The sequence below is a fragment of the Chiloscyllium plagiosum genome, unplaced genomic scaffold (genome assembly GCF_037043375.1).
Source record: "Chiloscyllium plagiosum isolate Xiang-an unplaced genomic scaffold, Cpla_swu_hap1 HiC_scaffold_7, whole genome shotgun sequence".
Classification (NCBI taxonomy): Eukaryota; Metazoa; Chordata; class Chondrichthyes; order Orectolobiformes; family Hemiscylliidae; genus Chiloscyllium; species Chiloscyllium plagiosum.
In genome coordinates, this window is record NW_028270145.1 from 36,377,252 (window position 1) to 36,399,208 (window position 21,957).

The 21,957-nt window shown below is 39.7% G+C and overlaps 1 protein-coding gene across 1 annotated transcript in view; it reads left to right on the forward strand.

Annotated features, from left to right (window-relative positions):
- The first annotated feature begins 4,222 nt into the window (after positions 1–4,222).
- Positions 4,223–21,957, forward strand: part of rbm44 (RNA binding motif protein 44) — a 77,311-nt gene continuing 59,576 nt past the window's right edge. The window contains exons 1-3 of the mRNA XM_087989455.1: positions 4,223–5,128; positions 7,240–7,319; positions 15,757–15,957. Coding sequence (XP_087845581.1) covers positions 4,223–5,128; positions 7,240–7,319; positions 15,757–15,957 — 1,187 coding nt within the window. The remainder of the gene's footprint in view (positions 5,129–7,239; positions 7,320–15,756; positions 15,958–21,957) is intronic.

A 21,957-nucleotide genomic window follows, 5' to 3' on the forward strand; every position in this document is an offset into this window, starting at 1 on the left:
CAAACAGAATTAGAATATTCAGATATCTCTGATGATCAAACCTTCACTAAAATTAAAACAAGACATAAAAAGAAAATACTAATATACTAAATACCACTATTTAAATTGGCACAAGATAACTAGCATAAGATATTGATTTGTTTTCAAAATAACGGAACTTTTATATGCACAAAGCCATCACCCTCAACACACCATCTGTAAACTTATCCATGGATATTACCTCTCAGAACTTCTCCAGTCCATTTGCAAGACACTCCTGCACTTTAAAGTTTTACTTTTGAGTGCACTAGCAGCTAATATTGTAATGCTACTGCTAGATACTGCACACAGAGACACACCAGGTCACAGATTGGACCAGGTTGCATCATTGCTTTCTTAACACCTACCTGGGTGCTCACAGCCATTTGGTGCTTCAACCCTCAGTCAGAGCTTAACGGCTCAATTGTTTTGCCGTACTGCTTTGCTGTTTAGTGCTGGCACAAAGCTAGGCAGCTTGACAAGATTATGAGCAGTTAAGTGATAGACAGGTTGCTATATGTTGCATTGATGTTTCGGTCTCGCGTTTGTGTCAATAAATGGGCGATCTGCCAGTTTGTTATGCGCTGGTCCAGCTTGCAAAGCTTGAACTCCAATCTGATACTATCTGTCGTTTAGTGAGCTGATAGCAAAGGCAGCTCCATGCTTTCAGGATTTTTATGATCTGATACTCCTTTTTCTGTTCTGTACTCAATAACTTGTACCAAACCAAGACTATCTTTACTACCTGCTTGACCTGAAATGCTTTGAATATTAATTACATAAAATACACAATCCAGAAACAAATCCCCGCTGGTCCATGACCATGGTCATGTTCCACAGATGATTCCTGTCTCCTGCTTCACCTTATTCCTAGAATATATCTTATTCCTTTCTCCTGCATGTTTATCTAGTTTCCTGTTAAAACATATCTGTGCCATTTGCCTCAACAACTGCTTGTAGTGGTTAAGTTCCACATTCTGACCATCCTAATTGAATTTGAATTCTAATCAAATATAAAATCCTGAGGAGTCTTGGCAGTGTATATATAGAAAGAATGTTCCATTTTATGAGAGAATGTAGAATTATTCAACAAATAAAGAATTCCCCATTTAAGACGAGCAGAATTTTGTTTCTTCCAGAAAGTCATGAGTCTTTGGAATCCTTTTGCTGAAAAGGAGTGGAAGCAGAGTTTAGAATATTTTTGTGCTAAGGTGAAATAGATTCTTGATAAGCAAAGAAGTAAGAGGTTAAAAGGATATGTGAGAATGTAGAATGACCTGATAAATCATGATATTATATGGTAGAGCAGACTCAAGAAGCCAGATGGCCTCCTTCCGCTCCTAATTTGTATATTTGTAAGTTATACTCTGGATAAAGAAGTTTGTCTTGAATTTGATATTGAATTTATTAATGACTATTGAATGTATAAATCCTAGTTGTATTCTCCCAAAGGAGCGTTGAATTTCACTCCAGTTTTTCCATGTTGCTGTCTGCAATACAGTACAGATGATTTCTGTGAAACTGAGTTGTGATTGGTGCATGAGTCTCTGTAAAGTATAAGATAGTTGCTTAAAATTACAAAAAATCCAAGCACTGAACAATTTTTGTTCCAGAGATATTCTCCCAACCCCCAACTTAAAATTATTAGGTCTATTTAACCGAGGACATACTTGAAAAGGGACCAAAAGAAATCTGTAAGTTCGTTTATCTCCAGAGAAACCTGTACTTCTGAGCAATTCATTCAGCAATAGCTTCAGTGTATCTTAGATGTGATAAGGCACTTGATAAGTCAAATATGTACTTTTTAAGTGCTTGGCTAGTGCATAAAATGTTTTTTTTAAACAATGAGAATGAGCGAAAATGTTAGCTGCTATGAGTTAATTGGGTTTATTTTTTCATCCAGAATGCCCACATTTTACTGCATTTGGCCTTGTAAAAAGTGCAATTACTGCAATACCTTAAGTACGCAAAAATGTAGGAACTGCAGTGAACCAGTGAAAGATGGAGAACAGACTCTGTATTTGGAAGGTATGAATATTAGATTATCAAAAAAATCCAGAAGCTTTGCCAAACATTATTGTCCTTTCATAAATCCATGTTGACTTTGTGAAATACCATTGGTATTGTTTTGTGTCCTGTTATAAAATCTATTATGAAGGATGTGCTCATGGGTTAACCAGTCTAAAATTTCTGGTTTTCTCTTTTTTTTAAGCAGTGGGATTACACGTGCCACCCTCCTTGAATTATTTCAGTTTTTAGTCTTACAGAAGTTTTGAAACAAATTCACTGTGCAAAATTGTAACAGTCTTCATATTTAGCAATGCATTCCAAATTGTGCATGCAGCCAGAAGGCAAAACATTGTAGTTTCTGTAGCTTGTAATTTGAAACCAATATTAAGTTCTGTATACAACATTTTTTTTTATTAGAGTGGCTTAATGCCTTCTCAACAAGTGATTTGCGTTGTGCATCTTTTTGTGAGGCGCACAGCTTGTGGTATTGAATTCCAATCCATTGTGGCTTAAAGACAGCGACTTTTCCCCACTATATCTTTGCAGCAGCCGCCCCATACCTTAATGTATCCCTCAGCATGTAAACCTGAAGTTTGGAATATACTGATTGCAACACTTATTTTATCTATTAACGTCCTCTGTTTCTGATTGTAAGAGACCTACATTTATTATCATAACCATGTTCTCTTCACATATTGAGCATCGCGTTGCATCTCTGCATTCTCAAACATGGCGATGTTACATGTAGATCCCTTATTAAAATTAACATATACTGTGAATAACTGGAGTCCAAGTACTGATCCCTGTGATGCTTCACCAATCACTGGCTAACACTCAGAAATTTTGATTTGATTTATCTCATTGTCAATCACCAATGCAGCTGCCACCAATGCTGCTGGGTCGCGGACTGGCCCAAATCTTTTCCGCAGCTGTCGAGTCCACTCTGGGTCCACCTACTCTTGGGTTTTTTTGCCTGCTATCCAATTCTCTATCTGAATCAATACACTATCCCCGATTCCCATATGCTTTAATTTTACAGTCATTAGTCATACTTTTGAGACTGTTTTGGCAATTTTTTTAAGCTACCCAATTCCAGCATACTAAGGCCCACTACAGTGCTTCAACTCTTACCATAGTTCTGGTTGATTTAAATAGAGGAATAATGCAGTGAATATGTGGTTTTCCAAGTATTGACTGCTGTTCAATTTTCCATTAGACTACAGAGAGAGCATTTTATAGAGTTCTTTCATTTTAATTACTCATTATTACAAATTTTATAGATAAAAATATGCTACTTGCACACAACCAGAGAATCCTTGCGTCTTTTTCCACTGCTGAGAAAGCATTCCTGTGCTTCAGAGCTGTTAGTCCTAATCCTGGACAGCTGAAAACAAATGAAGGCATCTGTGATAAATCTATTAATCCACAGTTTGACTCTGGAATGAAACCTTACACCTTTGATAGGGGATTAATGACTCAACGTGCTGAAGAATTTGCAGAGGCAAAATCTCAATTTTCTGACACTTTGGAACCAGTATATGAAACTAACTCCCCTAATGGAAGTTCAGTTGTTGAGGATCTGACGAAGGAAACTGATTTAGTGTTGGCTATTGAGCAAGAAAAACACAACCAGAAATTAGTATTGATGAAAAAATATGGAAATGAATCTACCCTATCTTTGGACACGGAATTTGAAATGTACAGGAAACTGAATGAAATGACCTTGGAGCAACCTGCCAGTGATTATTTTCAGGAGGGTAAAAGAGAAATGTTGCATCAATACATTCCCGAACATAAGGATTTGGGGAGATTAAATAATGAGCCATTTCCTGATTATTGCACCATGCGCAGCACAGAAAGCCATGGTTTTGCTGACTTCACTGATTATTTGAGCTGTGGAGAGAGTTTTCCTGAAAAACAAACCCTAGCAGTCTGTCCAGATGCTCAGAATCCTGTAGAATCTGATCAATTTGCACGTTTATCTCCTTCAGTTGAAGAAATAGATGAGACCTCTTTTATTTCTGCAGTCACTTCAACACAGAGATCATTCATACATGAGAATAAAGAAATAGCTATTTGTGAATGTGCAGAGAGGTCAACTGAAGCCGACCTTGTAGAATGTAAATCTGCTGGGATCTCAGAAAATGTTGAGAGCGTATTCAATGATGGCAACAACATACTTCCTAGTGGGAGCATGTTAGAACAAGTTGGTTCACATAACCATGTCCTTCCAACTAATGTACTGTTAGAGAGTGTTAATCTCAGAGAAGAATGCTTCCCTTATCTAAACGAACAATTTGCCAACGACCAATCTACCCGTAGCACATCAGTGGACATTGAAAAAGAAAGTCTGGTACCATTGGTGCCATTTAACATGATTGGAACTGTAGCTTCTACTGCTATTATTTCAAAAGTTGAAGACACATTACAAGGTAAGCAGAACAACAATGCAGAGTGTGCATGTGAAAGTCCAGATCATCCAGGGTGGAGAGTGTCCTGTGAACCAACTGCAGTTAGTTCTGAAATGTCAGCAGATTTAGATGAACAGAAGTTTTATGATGATTCGTTCGTGTCAGCTGCTGGGGATAGCATTATTGCAAATGTAGCAGTGGAAGACCATTACTGTGGTGTGAGCCAAGTGAATGATGTAGAGATAACTGAAGGCAATCAATTTATCAACTGTGTCACACAGACATCAGACTTGACTGCTCCTGGAGGTTGTACTTTGCTTGAAGGAACTTGTGCTCAAAACCAGGTGAAATGTGACAACTGTTTCAACAAGGGCTCAAAAGGTTTAATTATGAAGATAGATCAATATATTGATGCCTGCACTGATTTCAGGACTGATTACACCATGGATAAAGACACTACAGTTGTCATCCCTGTTATTGACCGAGCTGACAACACAGACATAACTTTGATGAGCAAAAATAGACCAACGCTGGGACAAACAAAGTATGGAAATATTGTATGTAATTCAAAGTGGACTGCTATTGAATCTACTGTGAAACAACAAAGCACACAGACAGCTAAGATCCCCACAGAGGAGAAATCCATCAATACAGTCTTACAGACAACAGATTTTAATTCAGCTGCAAAGGTACGATTCTTATTTTTATCAATTGGATATTTGCTTTTGGTTTGCACTGCACAGGTTAAGATGGTGCTCTTGAAATTGAAACATATATCCCATTTCAGAATTTTCACCAAGAAAAGCATGTAAGAAAGAATCAACAAGCTTATGTTTTTACAATATCTTTAGCAACCTTAGTCAATTTCAAAGCACTCTACAACCAATAAGGAACACTGTCATCAGTGTTGTAACATCTTGTGTTTCCTCGGATCCAATTATACATCAAATTTACTGTTGGTGTTAACTAATCTCTCAATTTTATGTGAAGCTGGCATTCAAGCCTGATTCAAGTGGAGCTAAACCTTATGCATGCTGCTTCCTGTTTCAGTCTAAAATTAGGTTGAGCTTATTTAAGGTCTGATCTTAATGCTGTAACTGTAGTATTGATGTGAAGCCACGTACTTTGCATCATGTTTTTACAAAGAGTATTATGCACGACCATCTGATCTGAATTTGCAGCTTTCAGATTTAAGCTTAATTTATTTTGTCCATAAACAGAATTGAAGAACCAGTAGTAATCAACTTCAAATGACTAAAATCAATAACAAGGCTATTGATTGCAAAAAGAGTTTAGTATTTGAGTCTGTTTTAATGTCTTATCCAAAACTGGGAACCTTTTGATGAAGTATTTTGGAGAACTTGCACTGCTGGTACTGACTTCTGGATGAGACATTAAATCAAGTCTCCATCCACCCTTTTGGGTGGACTGCACTTGTTAACATAGATGTTTTGATAAGACAAGGGCATCCATCTAATTTTCCATATAGACAGTGAAAGATCCCTTCACATTTGGGAAGACCATGCCATGTTTGCTAATTGATGGCAGTAGCATCCCTTTGTCCGTACTTGACATTGCTTAACCTATTCATCAATGTGCCATTCCAGGAAGCCATTGACATTTTGTCTGCAGCACAATGCCATAGCAATTAAACCTGCCATTGTTGTGCCAATTGATCTCAGTTATATTGACACCATATGTGCCACGGATAATGCTGCCATGGAATCCCCTGTATGTTCAGTTGTTAAAAACATCTTTGTTGGATTCCACTTGTCTTCAACGGAATAGCACCTTGACTCCTACCCTTTGCATATTTCCAAGATGTGGATGATAGATTTGCTCGAATTTAACCCACAACTTCATGTATGTTTCTTTGTATGTCTCAATGAATTCATCCTGCATTCAAATGCACCTTTGAAATGAAGCAGTTAAATGAGATCCTTTGTTTGGCATCTTAGTACCCAAATCAGCCAAGAATCCTCTACCATCTACTGTGTGCCCACCTTTCTTGGTATACATTAGGATTCCTACTGTTCTGCATGTTATAAGATTGACCTAGTCAACAATTTTATAATTAAGACCCAAGACATTTTCTAATATGTAAGCTTGATGCAGAAAAAGAATCTGCAAGGTAGTGACTACCCTGTAGATCATTCACTCCAAAAACAAGCGGAGCATATTAAATGGCCCCTTCAGAGTTCGCAGCAAGCAGTATGCAAACTCTACCCAATCAGCCAATGCTGGCAAAACCCCATTCTATAGTATGCATTCATGTCCACCTTTAATAATTTTAAACAACATCAAACTTCTCCCAGGAGGCCTGCTGCCTATCTGAAAGGGACACCTGGATCTCTCCAAAAGGGTTACACATCTCTCCAAATAACTCCTGCAAATTTTGACCCTTGGCTCAAGTGTCTAAAGCTCAGAAGTTGTGTTTTGGGTGTCTCACAAATGAAAATTGTATCTGTTTGAAGGCAAATGCAGTTTTATATGTGCAGCAGCCTTTGTGAACCATGAGTGTGTAAAGTACAACCCATCCTGGCAAAAAACGGTGGATGCTAGATTCAGGGATGAGACTTCTGATTTCAGAATTCTTGCACAGTTTTGTTAAAGACAATTTGTCCCTTGTGTGAATGTTAGTAGTATTTCATCATTCAGTTTATGCTTCCATTGCTTAATGCCCTTTCTTAAGGTCCCTGTATAGATTTATCTACGTTAAGCAATGCCTGCCAGTTGCTATGAGGAATTCTCACTGTACCTAAAATAAAATTGATTAACTATGCTTTATTGCTACATGCAGGAAATGGGTCCCAACCAGTGCAAAACCAAATTGAGGAAAGTTCTTGATGAACTTGAAGAGCTGAAGAAAAAGTGTAAAAGGTATTGCTAACTGTAATTAGAAATCTATAAATGAATTGATATTTTAAATGCAATACTTTTTACTGTATTATGTAACAAACATGCGTGACAATAAATAAATGAAATCAAAAGTTAATGAGGTGAAATACCTTCAGCTGTGGCTATAAAAAATATAACTGAGAAGTATTTGATAAATTTACCTTTCCTTTGTCATAAGATCAGAAGATACTGAAGCAGTCCATGTTCAAATGCAACAAGACCTGGGCTAAAGTAGGCAAGTAACATTCATGCCACAAAAGTGCCAGGCAGTCATCTTCTCCAATAACAATCTAATTTGAAACAAAAGTAAAAGTTGACGGAAAAATTTAGCAGGCCTGGCAGCATTAGTGGAGAGAAATTAGTTAACATTTTGGGTCAAGTGACCCTTACTCAGAATTGATGGTAGCTCGGAAAATGTCAGTTTATATGCAGAAGGTAGAGTGTGGGTAAATCATAAGTGGGATAGAGCCTAAAGAGAGTGAAGAACAATTAGGCAGAAAAAAAAGTGGATGACTATTAATGGAGACTGTTAGTGGCAAATAGTGGGCTGTGTGAATAGCTATTAATGGACACGGTTAGAGGCAAATAGTGAATGGACATTTCGGGCATAAGCCCTTCATCAGGAAACGTTGATTCTCCTGCTCCTTGGATGCTGTCTGACTTGCTGTGTTTTTCCAGCACCACGCTCAACTCTGATCCCTAGCACCTGCAGTCCTTGCTTTCTCCTGAGATAGACATTGGCCAAGGAACAGGGTGCTGTGTTAAAGTGTAGGCATCTGGAAGCTAGAGTCTTTTTTTTGCTGACAGAATGTAGGTGTTCTGTGAAGTGGTCACCCAGTCTATGCTTTGTTTCCTCAAAGTTAAAAATCACACAACACCTGATGAAGAGGCAGCACCTCGAAAGCTAGTGCTTCCAAATAAACCTGTTGGACTATAACCTGGTGTTGTGTGATTTTAACTTCATCCATCCCAGTCCAACATCAGAACCTCCAAATCATTGAGGAAATAATGTATAGGAGACCACATTACCAGCAGCGAATGCAGTAGACTAGATTGCATGAAGTGCAGCAATCTAACTCAACTGCAGCAAGTAACTCACCACCTGACTCCCTGAACTCTATTACATATCTACAAAGTACAAGTTAGGAGTGTGATGAAATACTCTCCACTTGCCTAATGAGTGTAGCCCTAACAACAAGAAGCTTGACACCTTCTAGGACAAAGCAGTTCACTTGATTGTTACCACATTCACAAACATCCATTCCCTCTACCACCAATACTCAGTAGCAGCAGTGTGTTTTATCTACAAAATACTCTGCTTATATCATCCAAAGATCCTTATCAGCACCTTCCAATTCTGCAGCCAGTTGTGTCAAGAAAGACGAGGGCAGGGAAATGCAAAGTAAACACTATACAGGGGAGCTCCATCGCTTCAAGCTGCTTGCCATCCTGACTTGGAAGGTCTAGGGCCTAGCAATAAAATACTGGCCAGACCGCATCCTATGCCCAAAAATGAATTTAGAAAAGATTGTTGTTTTTTTTAATTGATGAGTTTTCCACAAGATATGGCATTAAGCAATTGGTTTGTGCACGATGGCATAAATAGAAATGTATTTCTATTCTTGTATTTTTAGACTTAAGTACTTTGCTGCGTGTATAGAAAAGAATTTGATTGTTTATATAACTTGGGAGTGTCTAGTGGTATAGCTGAATACAAAGAAACAGATGTTAACAACATTGTTAGCTTGAGTGGGGGAGAAAAATCATTTCAAGTGAGAAGACTAGACAGTGGCCTTATTCTTTGCTTGTATTCTCCCTCCATGTACGCAAGAACAAGGAGAAAATTTTCAAAGATTAGGAAGAGCTCATTCACTAATCAAGCTCACCCCTATAATACTTCATCCCTACCAGCCCAGTATTCAGTGGCATCAACGCCTTGGATTTTGCAAATTTTCTTTGCTGGTGAATTATTTGAATCATTTAGCACACATTGAGCAGCTACCGTTTTGAGATTTTATCCCATTTAATTACAAATCTTTGCAAATATCCTCTTAATCAAACCTTAGTATTATTCTAGTTTCACATGATGTCTCCATTTAATTCCAAAAAATGGTGTGGATACTGATGTTTTAAGAAGGTAGCCTGGACCCTAACTTTTTCTTATTTTAAAGGCAAATGTAACATGCAGATTTATGAAGGGTAAATAAGATTAAAGAGTCAAATGTGTGGCCTAATAATTGGTGGATGAGAAATTGATTTCAATTCATGGGGCACTGACACCAATATTGTGAGAAGTGTCACCTGCACTTTTGGGATAGTTTTCACCTGCACCATGCTGGTACCAGTGTCTTGAAGAGTTGTACAAATTGGGTGGTTGAGATGGTTTTAAACTAAATAATGTAGATGTGGAATCAAGTGAAGGAAAATTTGATCAGTTCAAGAGAGACAAGAAAGCAAGATAGCAATACGGGACACAACAGTCAGAGTGTGACAGAGGCAGAACATTGAAACCTTAGTGTACCAACAAATAAGGTTAGAGGTTGTGAAAATAGTAAAAAGACAGAGCTTAAGTCTCTGCTTCTGATTCTCTAGCATTCGTAACAAAATAGATGACTTGAAAACTCAAATATGTATGATTTGATAGTTGTAGTGTAACATTGCTACAAGTTGAGAGAGGGTGGAACATTCAGGGGCTTAGTTCTGAAGATCAAAATGTATAATCAGTTCAGGTAAAAGTAAGAAATAGTGAAAGTAAGGACTCCTTTTTGATAGTAGGTAATAGGCTATCTGACAGTAACCGCACTGCAGGGTGGCAAATATAGGAAGAAGTAATGGGTGCTGTAAGAAAACTGCTACAAAAATCATGAATGATTGTAACCTACAGACAAATTGGATATGTAAAATTGGCAAAGGTAGCCAAGAAGATGAGTTCAAAGTGTTTTCAGGGCATTTTGTTGGAGCAGCAAGCTATCAAGCCAATGGGAAAGTAGGCTGTGCAGTTGTGACTTGATGTGGATTCTAAAGATCATCAGCTTCATGACAACTGTTTGGTTCCTAGGCAGCTGAACAGCTTTAAGGTATGAATGATTGAATGAGAAGTATTCAGACTGCTAGAAGGGCATGTGATGTGCCCCCCCCTGCAGTAAAAATATCTGAAGCCTGAAGAAAGTCAGGTGTTTCTCCCACCAATTGCTCTAAGCTGTGGTCTTTAATCAATAACTAAACGACTTTGTAATTAGTGTACTGAAGACCTTGTGCCTCAAGAAGTGAAAAGAAAATAGAGAAAGGAGGCTGATGAATAGAAAGTCTTGACAAGTTTGGTGAGTGGGCAGAAACCTGCCTCTAGATTATAATGTGGAAAAATGTGAACTTATGCAATTTGCCAGGAAGAATCGAGCTACTCACTTTTGTTTAAATGCTGAAAGACCTGCAGATAGTTGAACATCAGGTTTATGATAGAGTAATGCCAACAGTTTGGTTTCTTTCAATTCCTGCACTAGCTGAGGTTACCATAAAGATTACCTCAACCTCTCCCCTCCCCAATGACCCTCCTGTTAAATGATCAGCAGTTGTCTCTCTCATGAGAAAGCACCCATTTGTATACTAGCTGCAATACAGAGGGATTTGGAGGTTCTTGTGCATGAATCACAAAACTACAAATTTTGTAGGGAATGTGGAAGGTTTGTGGAATGATGGGCTTTATTTCAAAGCGAAAAGTGGTTTTGCTAAAACTAGACAAGGCACTAATCAGACTACATCTAGCGTACTGGAAATATTTTGGTTCCTTTACAGAAGGAAAGACATACTGGCAGTCCAGAGACGATTCAGTAGGTTGACCCCAATATGGAGGGATTTTCTTAGGAGATGAGTAGTTTGACCTTCTACACCTTGGAGTTTAGAAGAATGTGGCAACCTTATTGAAATACTTGACACGTAGGGGGCAGAGTAAATATTGAGAGGCTGTTTTCCTTGAATCTCAAGAGATTTTAGGAGTAAAAAGCAAATCTCCAAGTAAGGGATCATTCATTTAAGACTGAGAAGAGAAATTTCTTCTCCCAGAGTACATTAAATATGTGGAATTATTCACTGCACAGAGCTATTGAAGCTGTGTCCTTTTAGAATATTAAGGCTACAATGGCAGGTTTTTATTCAGCAAGGGAATAAAGACAGGAAAGTGGAGTTGGGGACTTCCTGATCAGCAATATCTCTCCTACTACTCAGTAGGATGAATGATCTCCTTCTGTTCCCATGTCTTATGGTCTTAGCATCCATTGCTAACTGAGGAAGTTAAAGATAGTCTCATATTGGGCAGGGGGCTAGAAGTGCATAATTATCTTAAAAGTAATGCTGGGTTTGAAGATTGTACAAAATATTAACAGCAGAATCATGAACAATAATGGTGGAGAAATCAGAGTACATAGATATCTTTATACTGTGTTGTTCCCGAGACTGAGATTTCCAGAAGACTTAGCTGACATATCAGTAAGGAAAGCCATATATGCTTCTGTAAGGCTACCACTAAACACACAATGGGCTTGCTGAACATTAAATTCAGGTGTTTGGACTGCTGATGCAGAGCATTTGACTATTTCCCATAAAGTGTCCTGTATCATCGTGACAGATTATGTCTTCCACAAACTTAATTCAAAAGGCAGGAGGGATGGAAAAAGTCCTCGGAAAGGAAGTGGTGAAAGACTGAGATGTCCCCTTCAGTGAAAACAGGCAGTGGTGCTGATTGGGGTGGTGGGAGATTTGAAATTGCAGGCTATTGTAGGTGGACAGGAAGAACTCAGGGCAATAGTGAAAAGAGGCAGACAAAACTTTGGCAACTCTATAGTTTCCAGGCTAAGTGATCTAATTATATTTGAATTTTATAAAATTTTAAAATATTGCTGGCTGGAATGCCCACCATTTTCTATTTGGAACGAACATCATTGAGTTCATTTACATTAGTCTTTACTCCCTCAAAGAAAACACCCTGTTTTACATTGGCTCTGTTCATAGTATGATCCCTTGCATACACAAGTCAGTTTGCAAAGGCCTAGCCTTTGTGCCTATTGCACACTACATACCAGCACAACACTCTAGTCCCTTGCTCTCAAGATCCTGGATGGAATAATAGTTATGGGCCTAATCAGACAAGCACAAGTACTATCTTACTGCAGCATGGGTGCACTCTTGTCACCTCAAGATCTTGGGGGTTCAAGTCCATAGCTCCCTGAAATTTGCTTGCAGGGCCACTAGAGTGGTGAAGAAGGCGTATAGCATGCTTGTCTTTGTTGGTCGAGGAACAAGTAGTCACACCTCGGGTGCAAGAAAGAAGCAGATGGATTACTGTCAAGGGACGGAAAGGGAACAGGCAGACAGTGCAGGAATCCCCTGTGGCCGCTTCCCTCCATAAGAAGAATACCGTTTTGGATAATGTTGGAAGGGATGACTTATCAGGGGTAAGCCATGGAGTACAGGTCTCTGGCGCAGAATCTGTCCTTGTTGCTTGGAAGGGAAGGGGGGGGAGATGAATAGAGCATTAGTCATTGGGACTCCATAATTAGGGGGACAAATAGGAGGTTCTGCAAGAACGAGAGAGACTCACGCTTGGTGTGTTGCCTCCCAGGTGCCAGGGATCGTGATGTCTCGGATCATGTTTTCGGAATCCTTGAGGGGAGGGGAAGCTGCCCCAAATTATGATCCACATAGGTACTAATGACATAGGTAGGAAAAGGGATGGGGATTTAAAGCAGACATTCAGGTCTAGGGTGGAAGCTTAATGGTAGAACAAACGGAGTATTATCTCTGGTTTGTTGCCGGGGCCACATGCTAGCAAGATGAGGAATAGGGAGAGAGAGGCGTTGAACACATGGTTGCAGGAATGGTGCAAGAGGGAGGGTTTCGGATTCCTGGATAATTGGCACTCATTCTGGGGTAGGTGGGACCTCGACAAACAGGATGGTCTACACCTGAAACAGAGGGGTACCAATATCCTGGGGGGGGATATTTGCTAATGTTCTTCAGGAGGGTTTAAAATAATTGAGCAGGGGGATGGGAACCTAAATTGTAGTTCCAGTGTCCAGAAGGTTGAGAGTAGTGAGGTCGCAAGAGTTCACCAACAAGCAGAAAATGTGTCTACTTCAACGCCAGGGGCATCCAGAGTAAGGTGGATGAACTTGCAGCGTGGGTTGGTACCTGGGACTTCGATGTTGTGACCATTTCAGAGACATGGATAGAATAGGGACAGGAATGGTTGTTGCAGGTTCCGGGATATACATGTATCAGTAAGAACAGATCAGATGGTAAAAGAGGGGAAGGTATAGCATTGTTAGTCAAGGACAATATTACAGTGGCAGAAAGGACGTTTGAGGACTCGTCTACTGAGCTAGTATGGGCTGAGGTGAGAAACAGGAGAGGAGAGGTCACCCTGTTTGGGACTTTTCTATAGGCCTCCAAATAGTTCCAGAGATTTAGAAGTAAGGCTAGCAAAGATAATTCTGGATAGGAGTGAGAATAACAGGGTAGTTGTTATGGGAGACTTTAACTTTCCAAATATTGACTGGAAATACTTGTTAGTATTTGTCCAATGTGTGCAGGATGGTTTCCTGACACAATATGCAGACATGCCAATGAGACGATTTGGTACTGGATAATGAACCTGGCCGGATGTTAGATTTGGAGGTGGGTAAGCAATTTGTTGATAGCGACCACAATTCAGTTATGTTTATTTTAGCGATGGAAAGGGATAGGTATATACTGCAGTGCAAGAGTTATTGCTGGGGGAAAGGCAATTATGATGTGATTAGGCCGGATTTAGGATTCATAGGATGGGGAAGGAAACTGCAGGGGAGGGGCACAATTGAAATATGGAGCTTATCCAAGGAACAGCTACTGTGTGTCCTTGATAAGTATGTACCTGTCAGGTAGGGAGGAAATGGTTAAGTGAGGGAGCTGTGGTTTACTAAAGAAGTTAAATCTCTTGTCATGAGGAAGAAGAAGGCTTATGTTAGATAGTGCTCCGAAAGCGAGTGTGCTTCCAATTGTGTTGTGTGATTTTTAACTTTGTACACCCCAGTCTTAACACCGGCATCTCCAAATTATGTTACGGTGAGATGTGAAGGCTCTGTTAGGGTGTTTGAGAGTTAAAAGTTAACCAGGAAAGACATGAAGACAGAGCTAAGAAGAGCCAGGAGGGGTCATGAGTAGTCGTTGGCAGGTAGGATCAAGGAAAGCCCTAAAGCCTTCTATAGGTATATCAGGAATAAAAGAATGACAAGATAAAAATTAGTGCCAATCAAGGGTAGTAATGGGAAGTTGTGCATTGAGTCCAAGGAGATAGGGGAAGCGCTAAATGAATATTTTTCATCAGTATTCACACAGGAAAAAGGCAATGTTGTCGGAGAGATTACTGAGATACAGGCTACTAGACTAGATGGGATTGAGGTTCACGAGGAGGAGGTGTTAACAATTCTGGAAAATGTGAAAATAGGTAAGTCCCCTGGGCCAGATGGGATTTATCGTAGCATCAGCAGCAGTTGCATTGGCAAGATGAGCCCAAAGTAGGCCCGAGGCGGCAGCAGAGTTGAGTTTGGGCCGGTGCAGTACCCAGCAGTATCGGTAGTGTCTGCATTGGCAAGGTCCATAGAGTACTCATAGAGGTGAGAGTGTCTGTGGAGGCAAGGTGGTTTAAAAGAGTGGCGATCTTTATTCAATGGTGCGGCAAAGGCCCATGGCCTATGATAAAACACTTAACTAGAAGGATTGTAAAGTTGAACAATTTCTTTATTTGTTCACTTTTCTGCCTTTATATTCTATGTTCTGGTTTATTTTTCTCTGCTTTAAAATGGGGCCAGAGAATGGCAACTATTCACTCTCTTCACTGTATTTTGGAACAAAGTACATGTGACAATAAATAAATCAAATCAAATGCGAGAGCCTATTTTTACCATTACTGGAGCTCAGGGCCGAGGATTTTTCATGGGCAACCTATAGGAGAACATGCAGGAAGGTATCACTGAACGATGGAGCCTCTTGCTAGTTTGTGACATCTCTAGGTGGAGGTATTGGCACAACCAGCATGGGCTGACTGAACCTCTTGGCATGCAATAAATGAATGGCTGTCCAGCTACCCCATTAAATATGATAGCTGGGCCAATGAGCCTGTATAGTAGCAGTAGCTGAATTGAGAACTTCCATTTTACCCGCCACACAAGCTTTTTGTTCTCCTTGCGCATGCATATGTAATTTCAGGTTTATATTTACAAGAGTCCACAGTAGACTTCATAAGGAAAATTCTGCTCTCTAGGTTTATGCAATGACAGTAAATACTGTGCACACAAAAAGTATATCAATTGACTATAAAGCCATTGGTGTCTTTAGGAGCAAATATGAAATGTGCTCCTAAACATTTTTTTTTACAATTTATTTAAAGTACAGAACTGCAACAGCAGAATTCTCTTTACCTGTCTGTCACTGAAGATGGAAATCATTCATCAGATTGTTGCAGCAGTATGAAGCAGAGAGCTATAAAGGCAGAGTTACAGCTTTTGAAAATGCAATATTGGATGTGTCAACAGCATTGTTGGAGAGTTTACAACATGGCTGTCGAGGAAAGAGGCTTTATAGACCTGGGGTAAGTGTATTATGCTGATTATGTAAAATGTCTATGCTCTGTTTTAAGTATGTATTGCATTGGTGCAGTCTCAGGCAGTTTGGTTGAAATGTGCTATCTAATGATTTCCAAAGTAAATGACTTGCCATAGATTTGCAGCTTTTTGATCATAAATCTCACTCCTAATATTTCCTTGATCTTGACAGGTCTGAATCCATCTTCTAAATTTGTAGTATGGGAAATGGGTAGAAGCAAACCAATTTAATTTGAATTGTTGCTTCAAAGTCTCCATGAAAGAAAACTAAAAAGTTTAAACTTCTGAGTGCAGCATATGATGGGTTCTGAATAAAGTCAGAAACCTATAGCACAGAAAAGTCCATCATGTCCATGCCGGTTTAAAAAAAAAACTATTCATGTAGGTTCACAGGACTGAACATTGAACTCTTGAAATAACATTATCCATTCAAAAATTTATTGCTGACTACTTTGTTATTTCACACTTTTTTCCATTACAAATTTCAGTTTCTGTAATTATGCTGGAAACTAGCTGCATCAATATGCAAGGTGTTCCAAAGGCACCAAGGGAACTTTAGGTGAAAGATTAAAATGATGGTATACTCAGAATTATTTGATTTAAGAGAACAGTCAAAAGAACCTTTACCTCCCAAGAGCAACATCTTCTATTGGGGCATGTTTGCATGCACACCAGCAGCTGTTCACTACGCCACCTCGTGACCCATTTGTTTTTGAGTATGATCATCTCTTCATCTGTGGAAAGCACCTTGGCATCCTTGACACATTTTACTTTCCAAGCAGAAATTCTTGAAGTCCCTGAGTATGATCTTTAATATGTTGCTTAAATTTTATTTACCTTTTCTGCTTTTTCATCCTTTACCCAGCTTTACTCAAATTTTGATTATATAACTTTGAACTGTGTCATCTAAAGAAATGTGTAAAATTGAGGAAATAGTCAAAACGAGAAAACAAAACTCTCTTAAAGGCATTAAGTTAAGGAGCAGATTAAATATTTTTCCATTAGGAAGAGCTTCAACTCTCTTGTTGAAGTGGGGTCTGACATACAAAAATTGTAGAGCATCAGGGAGGAAGGAGTTACCTGGAGATTTTGAATTAGGATGCGTATTCTCCCTTAGGCTAGATTGTGATATAGATCGAGTTAATTTTCAAGAACTGGAGGATGTGACTATGACTTAGGTAAGTAAGTAGATCCTAAGTGCAGTGCTGGAAGAAGTCTTTGATTTTTGCTACCTGAGTAGATGAGGAATAGCCTACAAGTTAGATGGATAAATTGTCTGTGGTGCCATGGTATGGGAAGCCATTCAAGGAGGAAGTGAAAAAGAGTACGGTAGCAGTATAATATAGTCTAGTCAGGAAGATAGATAGTGTTCTCTATGGCCATGACCAGAAATTACAAAGGCTTTGTTGACTGTTTGTTTGGTATCTGGTCTTGAGGATTTGTTTGGGCGGTGAGGAGTTAATGAAGGACCAGTTGTCATTGTCCACGTTGGTGCTGATAACAAAAGGGCTAAGAAAGATGTTTTTTCTGTGGGGATATGAGCCGGTAGTGAAAACCTGCATTAAAAAGCAAGATAATAATAAAGATGGTAATTTCGATATGAATAACTAAATGATAGAACATTTGCATAAGGTGCCTGAGAACAGACAGCTGGATATGTGGCTCCAAGATTGATGTAGGTGAGGTAACTTTCAATTTGAGAACCACACGCACCTGTTTTGGGAATTCTGTTATTGTGATCACTTCATTGGAGGCAGCAGTAGCATGGTGTAATGCCACTGGACCAGTAATCCAGAGTCCCAACCTAATATTCTGAAGAAATGGGTTCAAATGGATGGAATGCATCCCAGGGTACTAAAAGAAATTTTGGGAGAAATAGCAAATGTACTTGTGGTAAATTTCCAAAATTCACTGGACTCTGGGGCAGTTCCAGCAGATTGGAAAACAGCAAATATGATTCCAAACTTTAAAAAAGGTAGACAAAAGATGGAGAATTATAGACCGGTTAGCTTAACTTCTGTAATAGAGAAAATGCTTGAGTCAATTATCAAGGAAGAAATAGGAAGTCATTTAGTTAGAAATTGTCCTGCAGCATGGTTCATGAAGGGTGGGTCATGCTTAACTAATTACTGGAATTCTGTGAAGACATTATGAGTACGTTGGACAGTAGGGACCCAGTGGATGTAGTGTGTCTAGATTTTCAAAAGGTGTTCGACAAGGTACCGCACAAAAGGCTGCTGCATCAGATAAAGAAGCAAACAGTTAAAGGCAATATATTAGCATGGATAGAAGATTGGTTAACTAACAGGAAGCAAAGAGTGGGGATAAAAGAGTGCTTTTCTGGTTTGCGATCAGTAACTAGTGATGTGCCTCAGGGATCAGTGTGCAATTATCCACAATTTACATGGGTGATTTGGAGAGGGAGACCATGTATAGTGTGTCATAGTTTGCACATGACACTAAGATGAGTGGTATAGCAAAGTGTGCAGAGGACTATGAAACTTTGCAAAGGGTCATCGATAGTTTAAGTGAGCGGGCAAAGGTCTGCAAGAGGGAGTACAATGTTAATAAATGTAAAGTCATCCATTTTGGTAGGAATAACAGTAGAAAGGACTATTAGTTGAATAGTAAAAAATTGCAGCATGCTGCTGTGCAGAGGAACCTGGCATGAATCACAGAGCTTTGGTCTGCAGGTGCAACAGGTAGTTGAATTGAAGGCAAATTGAATTTTGTTCTCCATTGCTGAAGGGGTTCAGTTTAAAAACAGAGAGGTTATGCTTTAGTTGTATAGGGTGTTGGTGAGGCCACAACTTGAGTACTGCGTGCAGTTGTGGTCTCCTTACTGGAGAAAGGATGTGCTGGCATTAGAAGGGATGCAGAGGAGGTTCACTAGGTTAATTGCAGAGTTGAGAGGGGTTGGCTTATGAGAGAGTCTGTATAGATTGGGATTATATTCATTGGAATTTAGAAGATTGAAGGGGAATCTTATAGAAAAATATAAAATTATGGAGGGAATAGATGGAATGAAGTAGAGAGAATATTTCCACTGGCGGTTAAAACTAGGATAAGAGGGCATATCCTCAAAATTAGGGGAAGCAGATTTAGGACTGAATTGAGAAGGAACTTCTTCACCCAGAGGGTTGTGATTCCTCAGAAAGTTTTTAAAGCTAAGATTATTTTTGGACCATAAAGGAATTAAGGGTTATGGTGAGAGGGCAGGTAAGTGGAGTTGAGGTCACTGTAAGATCAGTCATGATCTTATTGAATGGTGGAGTGTGCTCAAAGGGCCAAATGGTCGACTCCTGCTCCTAGTTTTTGTGCAATTCCCATTATGGTGATGATGAAACCAGAATTCAGTAAAAGTCTGGAATAAATATCTAATCTACTGGCAACCACATAACCACTGTTGATTGTCGTAAAAGTCTTGTGGTTTACTCAGAGTGATAAGAGTCGTACAGCACAAAAACAGATCCTTCGGTCAGATTCATACATGCCAACCAGGTACCTTTGACTGAACTAGTCCCTTTTGCCTCTATTTGGCCCATATCCCTCTAAACCTTTCCTATTCATGTACTTGTCCGAAAGTCTTTTTAGTGTTGTAATTGAACCCACATCTGCAACGTAACAGCTCATTCCATACATGCACCACCCTCTGCATAAAAAAGCTGCCCTTCAGACCGTTTTAAATCTTTCCCCTCTCATCTTAAACCCATGCCATCCAGTTTTAGACTCCCCTTCCCTTGAAAAAAGATCTTGGTTATTCATCCTGTCCGTGCTCCTCATGATTTTAGAATCAGAATTAGGTTTATTGTTGTGTGTCGTGGAGTACAGTGAAAAGTTTGCAGTGTCGCCCCACATGGCAGTACCTTCGAAACAAAGTACCTAGGTTCAAATCTTAGATATAAAATAGAGAGATAAAGAAAGATTCGATTGGATTCCCTACAGTGTGGAAACAGGCCCTTCGGCCCCAAAACTTCACACTGACCCTCCGAAGAGTAACCTGTCCAGACCCATTTCATTCTGACTAATGCACCTAATGCTATGGGCAATTTAGGGTGGCAAATTCACCTGACCTGCACATCTTTGGACTGTGGGAGGAAACCGGAGCACCCGGAGGAAACCCACGCAGACACTGGGAGAATGTGCAAACTTCACACAGACGGTCACCCGAAGCTGGAATCAAACATGGGTCCCTGTGACTGAGATAGCAATGCTAACCACTGAGCCACCCTGCTGCCCCAAAAGCAAGATTACATTACCTTAGTTATTCATAGTATAATTAAGAAAAAAAAGAACTAAAATTAAAAAAGGTAATCATTACAGTTCTTTCATAAAGGGCCCAGATCAGTGCAGGGGGCTTCCACACGTGGTCTGACTGGGCTTGCAAGCTGCTGACTGCTCGCTCTGGTCCCCAGTCCAACAACCATCCCTACTCCATTCCGCTGGTCATCCCCACTCTGCTCAGGCATCCAGTCCGCTGGCCATCTCCATTCGGTTTGGGCCACCAGTGTGCTAGACGTCCCCACTCTGCTCAGGGAATGCTGGCCATCTCCATTCCACTCAGGCCTCCAGCCAGTTCTGCTATGGCCCTCCACTGATGTCACCACCGCTCTGGACAAAGTTTAAACAAAACTTAGAAGAATAACAAGAAAAAAAATTTAATGACAATCCCTACTAAGTATACAACAAGACTGAACTGGTCCTCACTTTTTATAACATCAATTAACAAAGATTTAACTCTTCAACATAAACCTCCTATAAAGTCATCCCTCAACCTGTGATACTTTGGGGAAAAGTGGTGCCAGCTTATCCAACTCCTCCTTATAACACAAACCCTCCAGTTCCAGTATTTTCCTTATAATTTTTTTTTCTGTATCCTTTCTAATCGAACAACTCCCTTCATATAGCAGGGCGACCAGAATTGTATACAGTATTCGAAAAGTGGCCTCACTGATGTCTTGTACAGCTGCAACATGATGTCCCAACCTATATTCAGTACTCTGATCAATGAAGGCAAGTGTGCCTAACACCTTTACCATCACCCTGTCTACCTGCAACATCACTTTCAAGGAACTATGAACCTGCACCCATAGTCCTTCAGCAACACTACCCAGGGCCCTACCATTAGCTGTGTATGTCCTACTCTGGTTTGCCTTATCAAAATGCAACACTTCACACTTATCTAAATTAAACTTATTCTGACACGTCTTGACCCATTGGCTGACCTGATCAAGATATTATTGTGTTTTTTAGATAACCTTATTCACTGTACACTATATTACCAATTTTGGTGTCATCTGCAAATTTACTAATGAAACATCCTATATTCTCATCCAAATCATTAATATAAATGATGAACAACAGTGGACCCAACATCAATCCTTACTGCACACTGCTGGTCACAGGCCTCCAGTCCAAAAAGCAACCCTCTACCGCTCACATCTGTCTCTTCAAGACAATTTTGTATCCAATTGGATCCTGTGTGATCTAATTTTACTAAATACTCTACCATGTGGAACCTGTTGAAGGCCTTGTTAAAATCCATATTGACAACATATGTTGCTCTGCCTTAATCTGTCTTGGTGATCTCTTTTAAAAAAGACTCAATGAAATTCATAAGACATAATTTCCCACTCACAAAGCTATGCTGGCTATCCTTAATTGGTCCTTGTCTTTCCAAATACATGCAAATCCTATCTCTCAGAATCCCCTTCAACAACTTACCCCCCATTGATGTCAGACTCTCCAATCTATAATTCCTTGCAGCCTTTCTTACACAATGCTCCAATGTTCCAGAACCTCACTTGTGGTTGTCGATGATACAATTACCTCTGAAAGAGGCCCTGCAGTCTCTTCCCTAGCTTCCCACAAAGTTCTGGGTTCCACCTGATTTTTAGGAACGTATGACCTATATGCGTTGTATGACCTATTGTCAAGACATTGATATCTATTTTTCAGTTTCCCTAGCTTCCATGTATTTTACAATA